At 66.1% G+C, this 8,698-nt stretch overlaps 1 protein-coding gene across 2 annotated transcripts; it reads right to left on the bottom strand.

Moving 5' to 3' along the window:
• Positions 1 to 613: 613 nt before the first annotated feature.
• RHBDL1 (rhomboid like 1) lies at positions 614 to 7,241 on the bottom strand. 2 transcript variants are annotated; one of them, XM_054211095.1, is made up of 8 exons: positions 7,203 to 7,241; positions 4,554 to 4,712; positions 4,076 to 4,300; positions 3,015 to 3,163; positions 2,807 to 2,919; positions 2,408 to 2,508; positions 983 to 1,043; positions 614 to 885 (listed from the first exon to the last, which is right to left on the bottom strand). In XM_054211095.1, the coding sequence occupies exons 1-8, from the start codon at positions 7,239 to 7,241 to the stop codon at positions 614 to 616; spliced, it is 1,119 nt and encodes a 372-aa protein (XP_054067070.1). The 2 variants fall into 2 exon arrangements, with proteins under 2 accessions (XP_054067070.1, XP_054067071.1); XM_054211096.1 differs by lacking the exon at positions 4,076 to 4,300.
• Between the last annotated feature and the right edge of the window lie 1,457 nt (positions 7,242 to 8,698).

Raw genomic sequence — 8,698 nt, 5'->3', positions numbered from 1 at the left:
GGGGGGGGCGCTGCACTGCTGAAACGAGTTGTGCCGGTCTCAGGTGCTTGGCCGTCCTGCTGGGCTCTCCCCATCCTGCTCCTTTATTTTTTTTTTTTTTTAATTCTCTCTTTCCTTTATTTATATTTATTTTGGCGTAGAAAAATAAAGCGCTCCTATTTTTGGCACCAGTCCTTCGCGTGAAAGTGCAGGTCTTGGGGGGGGGGGGGGGGGGCCACCAGTCAGCCCCCCCACCCCGGAAAAGGGGGTATGGGAGCAAGACGGGGGGGGGGGGGCAGTCCCCCCCTGCCTCCATTCAGCTCCTTCCTGGGGGCACCCCGGGGGTGGGGTGTGAAGCATCCTTTGGGGTGGGGGGGCACAGCAAGGGGGGGGTTGCCGGGGTATAATTTAGGGAGGGGGGATGCAGCCCATGAAGGGGGGGGGGGCCAGCGCGCTCGCTAGCACCGAGGGAGCAGGCGGCGGGGGGGGGGGTGTGTGGGGGTGGTGTTAGGGGTGGGGGGTGGCCTGTCCCCATGTCACGCGCGGGGACCCCCTTCCCTCTGCTGTGGCTCAGAGAGAGGGGGGGAAAAAAAAAAAATCAAAAAAAAAAAAAATCAAAAGGGTTGGGGAAGATTTATGGAGGGGGGGGGATTTGTGCCCCCAGCAGGTCGTAGGCGAAGATGTTCCAGAAGACGGCGAAGAGGAGGAAGGTGCCGTAGGAGAGGAGCAGCACCCACCAGCCGCACTGGTCCTGCAGGCTCTCCTCGTAGCTGCGCAGGATGGTCAGCCCCATGCTGATGCCCACGATGGCCCCCGCCAAGTGGGCCATGAAACTGGGCTGGGGGCCCGAAGCCGGCAGCGGCGGGGAAAAACGCAACCAGACGGCCCGACCCACCTCCGAGCTCACTGTAAGGTAAAGCCGGGAGGTGCTCAGCGCCACCGGCCCCCCCCCCCCCCACCCCACCCCAACAATGGGACCCCCCCCCCCGGGATGGGTACTCACTGCACACCAGCGCCAGCACCATCCGCAGCAGCTTGTAGGGGCAGCGCATCCCGGCCCAGTTCTGCCATGGACGGATGGACGGACGGACGGATGGACCACGGGCCACCGCTGGCCATGCTCCGGCACCGGGGCCACCAGATGTGCTCTGGCCCCATGGAGCTCCCCCCCGCCTCCCCTGACCCAAGCTCCCCACCCCATGATGCCACCCAAGGTGCTCCCCCCCCGGCGATGGTGCCCAGCCCGTGATGCCACCCCACAGTGTCGTTCCCCCCCCCCCCCAACGTCACACCATGGTGCTGACCCTACAGTGGCACCCAGCTCCAATGCCACCCCACAACGTCACATCACGCTGCCCCCCCCCTACGATGCCACCCAATGACACCCCGCCCATGGCACATCCCCCCCACAATGTCACACCCCACTGTCCCCCCCCGCAATGCCACCCAATGGCATGCACCCCCGATGCCATCCCCTGGTGTCCCCGCCAATGTCACACCATGCTCTCCCCCCCTTCAACACCACTCAATGACACCCACCTCATGGCATCCCCCCCCCCCAAAGTCACACCACGTTCCTCACCCTACAGTGGCACCCACATCCAATGCCACCCCACAGCAACTCCCCCCAACAATGTCACATCATGCTGCCCACCCTACAAAGCCACCCAATGACACCCACGCCATGGCACCCCCCCACACAATGTCACACCACGCTCCCCAACCTTCAACACCACCCAATGACACCCACCCCATGGCATCCCCCTGCAATGTCACACCATGCTGCCCACCCCCCCAATGGCACCCACATACAGTGCCACCCCGTGGCACTTCCCCCGCAATGTCACACCATGCTGCCACCCCTTGCAATGGCACCCACCCCCCATTGCCGTTCCCTGGTGTCTCCTCCAGTGTCACACCGTGCTTCCCCCCCCCTACAATGCCACCTAATGGCACCCACCCCACAGCACCCGTCCCCCTCAATGTCACACCATGCTGCCCCCCCTACAATGACACCCAATGACACCCACCCCCGAAGCCATCCCCTGGTGTCCCCTCCAGTGTCACACCACGCTCCCCAACCTTCAACACCACCCAATGACACCCACGCCATGGCATCCCCCCCTCAATGTCACACCATGCTGCCCACCCTACAACGACACCCACCTCCAAGGCCGTACCACGGCATCTCCCCCCCCCAGTGTCACGCCATGTTGCCCCCCTTGCAATGCCACCCAGTGGCACCCACCCCATGGCATCCCCCCCGCAACGTCACACCATGCTCCCCACCCTTCGACACCACCCACCCCATGGCATCCCCCCTGCAATGGTTCCCAACCCCATGATGCCACCCCACGGTGTCCCCTCCAATGTAACACCATGCTGCCCACCCTCCCTGGCCCCCCCCGTGTCCCCCGCCGTCACTGACCATGACGACGTTGGCGAGGTGTGCCGAGCAGAGCGCATAGACGCCCCCCGAGCCCCCAACCAGGGGGGCCCGCATGTCCGTGATGGAGACGGTGAGGGAGCCTGCGGGCACGGGCAGAGCTCAGCGTGGGGCCTGGCCCCCCGTAGCATTAATTAATTACAGTCCACATTAATTAATTACGGGCTGCATTGCCCTCCCCCCCCCCAGCCCTCCCTGGGCAAGTGATGCCGGCAGTGTAGGGTGGTACCCAGCTGGCAGCAAGTGAAGCCCAGCATCCCCATCAAACTCGGGGTGCATCTCCCCGTGCCCTCCCCAGGGCTGGTGACGGGGACCAATGGGGACAATGTGTGTCTCGTTTCCCTCCCAACCCCCCCCCCCCGCCCCTGGCCACGCACCCACCTGCCAGGACGCCGGCCAGGTAGAGGAAGCTGATGCGCAGGATGCCGTGCACCATCTCCAGGGGCACCCCAATCATCAGCTGCAGGAGGGCATTGAACCCCAGCTGCTCCAGCCTGCCCGGGCACAGGAGGGGACACACGGTGGCTCAGGCCACACAGCCGTCGGTGTGTGTCCCTTCATGGTTGTCCCCTCCCCGGCAGGGACTTACCCCACGTGCATGAACATGTAGGTGAGGAAGCGCCAGGCGCGCGCCCGGTGCCCGGGGTGGTAGACCAGAGGGCTCTTCATGTACTCAGGGTGGTAGGTCTGCAGCACCCACTTGTTCAGCCGGGCCCCGTAGCAGAGGAACACGATGATCTGCGCCGAACCCCACAGCCATCAGCCCCACCACCACCGAGACGCCACCCCCCGTCTAGGGGCAGGGTCACCCAGCCTCTCCGCCGCAGGTCTGAACCCACCCCATGGCCATCAGGACATCACAACTGGGGTCATCCAGCCCCTCCGCCCTGGGTCTGAGTCCCCCATGGCCACCAGAACATTGCAACTGGGGTCATCCAGCCCCTCCGCCCTGGGTCTGAGTCCCCCATGGCCACCAGCACATCGCAACAGGGGGTCACTCGTCCCCTCTGCCCCAAATCTGAGCACTGGTGCCCAACTGGTGTCACCCATCCCCTCCACCCTGGGTCAAAAAGTCCCGTTATAGGCACTTGAGACATCATGGCTGGGGTCATCCATCCCCTCTGCCCTGGGTCTGAGTCCCCCATGGCCACCAGGACATCGCAACTTGGGTCACCCCTACCCTCCACCTGAGGTCTGAGACCCCATATGGCCACCAGCGCATCACACCTGGGCTCACCCGTCCCCTCTGCCCTGGGTCTGAGACACCCCGTATTGGCACTGGGACATCACAGCGGGGCTCAACCATCCTCTCCACCCCAGGTCCAAGTCCCCGGTGGCCACTGGGACGTCACAACCAGGGTGACCTGTTGCCTCCACCCTGGGTCTGAGCCCCCCATGGCCACCAGTACATCACAACCGGGGTCTCCCGTCCCTTTTGCCTTGAGTCTGAGCTCCTCCACGGTCGCCGGAACATCACAACAGGTGTCCCCCATCCTTTCTGCCCCAGATCTGAGCCCTCCATGGCCACTGGCACGTCACAAACAGGGTCACGCATCCTGCCCACCCTGGGGCTGAGCTCCCCAAGGGCACTGGGATGCTTCAACCAGGATCAGCCTGGGCACCGACCGGCCACGTGCCCGTGACCCGTACCTGAGTGAGGGTGACGGCCGCCATGAAGACGGGGGGCGGACATGTGCGGTGCTGGTAGAAGTACCAGCGCCGGTCCATCTCGCAGGGCAGGATCTCGTAGGCCACGTAGCGGACGAAGCGCTTGTAGAAACCCAGGCCGGTCTCGTCCAGCAGCACGTCGCGGGGCAGGGCGCGCTGCCCGTTGGCGATGGCGCGCTTGAAGCTGCTCGAGCGCTTGCTGCTGATCTGCGGAGAGAGGCCGTGCCCGCGGGGACCGCAGGGGCAGTTCGGGCCCACCCCCTACCCATCGCCACCACCCCATGCCACAGCCCGGTGGGACCGGCCGGACAAGCCACCCCAAGGCTGTGCCATCATCCCATGCCAGGTGAGCCCCTGGGGACCACCGGTGTCTGCCCCCCTCCCCCAGGAGGTGCGCAGTGCCCACCTTGGGCTGGCACCCGGCCGCTCGCCCCCATCCCCGCGGCCCCCCAGCACTGACCAGATCTACCAGCTCCTGATAGCAGACCTGCCCCTCGTCGTTGCCCTGCGCCAGGGCCACCAGCATGTCCAGCTTGGCGGGGTCCAGGGGCAGCTCATGGCTGTGCACGAGGCTGGCGAACGTCTCCACCCCGATGAAGCCGGTGTTTTCGGGGTCGAGCTGTGGGGCACGGCATGGGGCATCACCGGGGGTGCCAGGGCTGCGGCTTCCTGATGGGCCTGGGGGGACCGCCTGGTGCCCCTCACCCTGGCCTCAAGCCTGGTGGCACCATGTGCTGCTCCACGACACCAGCCCCTGCCTCTGCAGGGGAGGCTACAACCCGCACCCACCCTGTACCCCGCACTGTGTGGGTGCCCCGTGCCGTGTGGGTGCCCCGTGCCATGTGGGTGCCCTGTGCCGTGTGGGTGCCCCATGCCATGCAGGTGCCCCATGCCGTGCCGGCGTCTCCGTCCCCCCCGCAGCGCAGCCAACACTCTCCCACTCAGTTATTTCTCGCCGCCAGCAGCCTGCCAGCCAGGAAGCCACGAAGCTAAACACACGCGCAGCCCTGGCACCATCCTCCTCCTCCTCCTCCTCTTCCTCCCGCACACCCTCACCGCTGGGCTCCGCAGCAACGGGTGCCCTGTGCCGGGGCACCCTGCACCATCCCCAGAGGATCCCGGCACTGACCGGGCACCCTGAGCCCTCCAGGCAACCCAGACCATGGGTGTTCCCCGCACCATGGGGTACCCGACGTGGTCCCGCTCATGGAGACAAGGAGCCCGGGGTCACACAAGGATGATGGAGATGGCAAGGGGGGCCCCGATGGCCGGAGCAGAGCTCCAGCCCTGCCGAGGGTAGCCGGGACCCCGCACCCCACAGCATCACCCTGCAAATAGTGTTGGGTTTGCTCCTTTCCTTCGCCAGGGGATGAAAAGCAGGAGAGGAAACTCATCCTCATGGGATGGGCAGGAGAGGGAGTGCTGGGGGCATGGGATCGTACTCCCCACCCCGGCGTGCACCCCGTCCCTCTGGAACCGGCAGGGAACAGCCAAAAGCTGCTTTTCCCAAGGGGAATCCAGCTGCCTGGAATCCCTGACTGAGGTGGGCACGGGTGCGGGATGTGGGGTGTGGGGTGGGCAGTAGGGTGCGGGATGTGGGATGCAGGGTATGGGATGAGCAGTAGGGTGAGGGATGCGAGGTCGGCAGTAGGGTGCGGGATGGGCAGTAGGGTGTGGGATGCAGGGTGCGGGGTGGGCAGTAGGGTGCCGGATGCGGGGTGCAGGACGAGTAGTAGGGTGCGGGATGCGGAGTGCAGGGTGGGCAGTAGGGTGCGGGATGTGGGATGTGGGGTACAGGATGAGCAGTAGGGTGTGGGAGCAGGATGTGGGGTGGGCAGTAGGGTGCAGGATGCGGGGTATAGGATGAGCAGTAGGGTGCAGGATGCGGGGTGCAGGCAGCATTTGCAGCCTCGCAGCAGCCGCCAGTCCATGGGGGCAGCCCCAGCCATCGGGGTGCGGGAACACCCCAGTGCCACCCCTCCCCTGCGCCCCACGAGCCGCACAGGCTGCCCCACAGGTGCCACGTGCCTGTGCCACACCGGGACCCGGCACACGCTGTCCCCATGCGCCGGCGCACGCCGAGCTCACCGGCCCCTGGAGAGCCCTGGCAGTGACCCCTGTCCACTTTGGGGGTGCATGTTCCCCCACCCCAACCCTGGGAAGGTCCCGATCCCCAGCCCCCCCAGCCCCTCGGCCTCTCCCAGCTCCTGCTCTCGCCCTGGGGACGATGCTGCTCATCCCCGAAGGGCTCGGAGGCACGCGGAGCCCCAGCACCCGATGGCGGGGTGACAGAGAGGGACAGCAGCACAGCTCTGGGGCTGGGGAGGGCAGGGGACTCGGCCAAGGTCACGGAGCCAGCTGGGGCGGGGGGGGGATCGTTAGTATTCCTGACCCCCAATAATTTCCCTCTCCATCCCCAGGGAAGAGCAGCCAGCTCGGCCTGGGCTGGGTGGGGACGGAGGGACGAGGTGGCCGAGCAGCGGGCAGGGACGGGGCCGGGGTGCAGCGGGGGGCTAACGCACCGGGGGCCCGATCCTGGCAGCGGAGCAGAGCCCACCACTACGCAGCGTCGACGCTCCACGGCCTGATCCTGCAATCAGGTCACGGGGCTGGAAGCAGCCCCCTGCGAAGGCGAGACCTCACTAGGGGGGGTCCTGAGCCCCACGGCAACCCCTGGCCCCATCCTGCAGCTGGTGCTGGGGCTCGGCACCGCCGCGGGGGTTGGGGTTCAGCTGCCCAGCACCCCTCGTCCTTGAGGGGCAGGATCCGGCCCGGGGAGTGCTGGGGCGAGGAGAAGGCCACAAGTGAGCTGAGTTGCGCGGTCTCAGCGGCAAAACGGGTCCCTGGTGGGGAGGCGGTGGGGGGCGGGGGGCACCGGGGGCTGCTCAGCGTGGCGGGGGTGGGGGGGAACGACAGCGCTTCCCGGTGTCTGCCAGACCCGCGGGTAGCGCTGCCCGCTGCGCGGCAGCCGTGCCCGGTGCATGCCGGCGTCCTCCCTGGTAGCGATGCCCGGTGCTTCCCCCCCCCGCCCCCGGAGCCCGGTGCCCGCCCGCCCCTCCCCGGCAACGCTGCCCGGTGCCGCCCCCCCCTCCCGCTTCCCGGCTCTCACCTGCTCCTGGATGAGCTGGAGCAGGGAGCTCCTGTCCATGCACCCGGCGGGCGGCGGGCTCTGCCGCTCCCCCGCGCCCGGGGCCGGCGAACCGGGCAGGGGAGCGGCGCGGGCGGCGGGGGGGGGCGGGGGGGGCGGCTCTTCCCGCCAGCCCCGCGTTGCGGCGGGCCCGGGAGCGAGCTGCGAGCGGCGGCGGCGGCGCCGGGAGCCGCCGATGGCAGCGGGGCGGCGGCGGCGGCGGCGGCGGCGGGGGCGGGAGCGGAGCCGAGCGGAGCCGCCCCCGCCGCAGCGCACGGCGCAGCGCATCCCCCCCCCCGCCTCGCCCGCCGCCGAGCGGGCAACCGGGACCCGCCCCGCTCCGCCCGGAGACACGGCACCGGGAAGGAGAACCGGGCATCGGCAGCCCGGGATGGTACCTGCATCCCTGTGCGGGTACCCGCATCCCAGTACGGTACCTGCATCCCGGTACAGCTCCGTGCATCCCCGGTATGGGTACCTGCATCCCAGTATGGGTACCTGCATCCCGGTACAGCTCCCTCCATCCCCGGTATGGGTACCTGCGTCCCAGTATGGGTACCCGCATCCCGGTACAGCTCCCTCCATCCCCGGTATGGGTACCTGCGTCCCAGTATGGGTACCTGCATCCCGGTACAGCTCCCTCCATCCCCTGTATGGGTACCTGCATCCCGGTACTGGTATTCATATCCTGGTATGGTACCTGCATCCCAGTGCGGGTACCCACATCCCAGTACGGTACCTGCATCCTGCTATGTGCATCCCAGTATGGGTACCTGCATCCCTGTACAGCTACCTACATCCCCAGTACAGCTACCAGTATGGGTATGTGTATTCCAGTATGGTTACTTGCATCCCCATATGGGTATCCACAACCTGGTACGGCACCTGCACCCTGGTACAGCTACGTGCACCCCTGTATGGGTACCTGCATCCCAGTACTGGTACCCACATCCCAGTACAGTACCTGCATCCCAGTACAACTACGTGCAACCCCGGTACGGGTACCTGCATCCCAGTACTGGTATTTATATGCTGGTATGGTACCTGCATCCCAGTACAGTACCTGCATTCCGGTACTGGTACTGGTACCCACATCCCAGTACAGTACCTGCATCCCAGAATGGGTATCTGCATTCCAGTACAGGAACCTGCACTCCATTTACAGTACCCACATCCCAGTACTGGTACCTACATCCCAGTACAGGTACCCACATCCTGGTACAGTACCTGCATCCCAGTACTGGTATGTGTATCCCGGTACTGGTACCCACATCCTGGTACAGTACCTGCAGCTCAGTCAAGTATCTGCATCCCAGTACCAGTACCCACATCCCAGTATGGCACCTGCATCCTAGTATGGGCATCTGCATCCCAGTAGTGGTACCCACTTCCCAGTACTGGTACCCACGTCCCAGTACATTTCCTATATCCCAGTCTGGTACCTTCATCCCAGCACAGTATCTGCATCCCAGTCTGGC

Source organism: Rissa tridactyla, chromosome 8 (genome assembly GCF_028500815.1).
Source record: "Rissa tridactyla isolate bRisTri1 chromosome 8, bRisTri1.patW.cur.20221130, whole genome shotgun sequence".
In the NCBI taxonomy this organism is placed as follows: Eukaryota; Metazoa; Chordata; class Aves; order Charadriiformes; family Laridae; genus Rissa; species Rissa tridactyla.
The sequence above is the reverse complement of the archived record's forward strand: the minus strand, read 5'-3'. Positions and strand labels throughout refer to the sequence as shown.

Bases quoted from the DNA above. Each gene is read 5' to 3' on its own strand.
- RHBDL1 (XM_054211095.1), bottom strand. From the start codon at position 7,241: ATGGACAGGAGCTCCCTGCTCCAGCTCATCCAGGAGCAG. The intron at 4,713-7,202 runs GTGAGAGCCGGG...CGTGCCCCACAG, and splicing joins TCCAGCTCATCCAGGAGCAG to CTCGACCCCGAAAACACCGG. The intron at 2,920-3,014 runs GTAAGTCCCTGC...GTGCCCGGGCAG, and splicing joins TACATGTTCATGCACGTGGG to GCTGGAGCAGCTGGGGTTCA.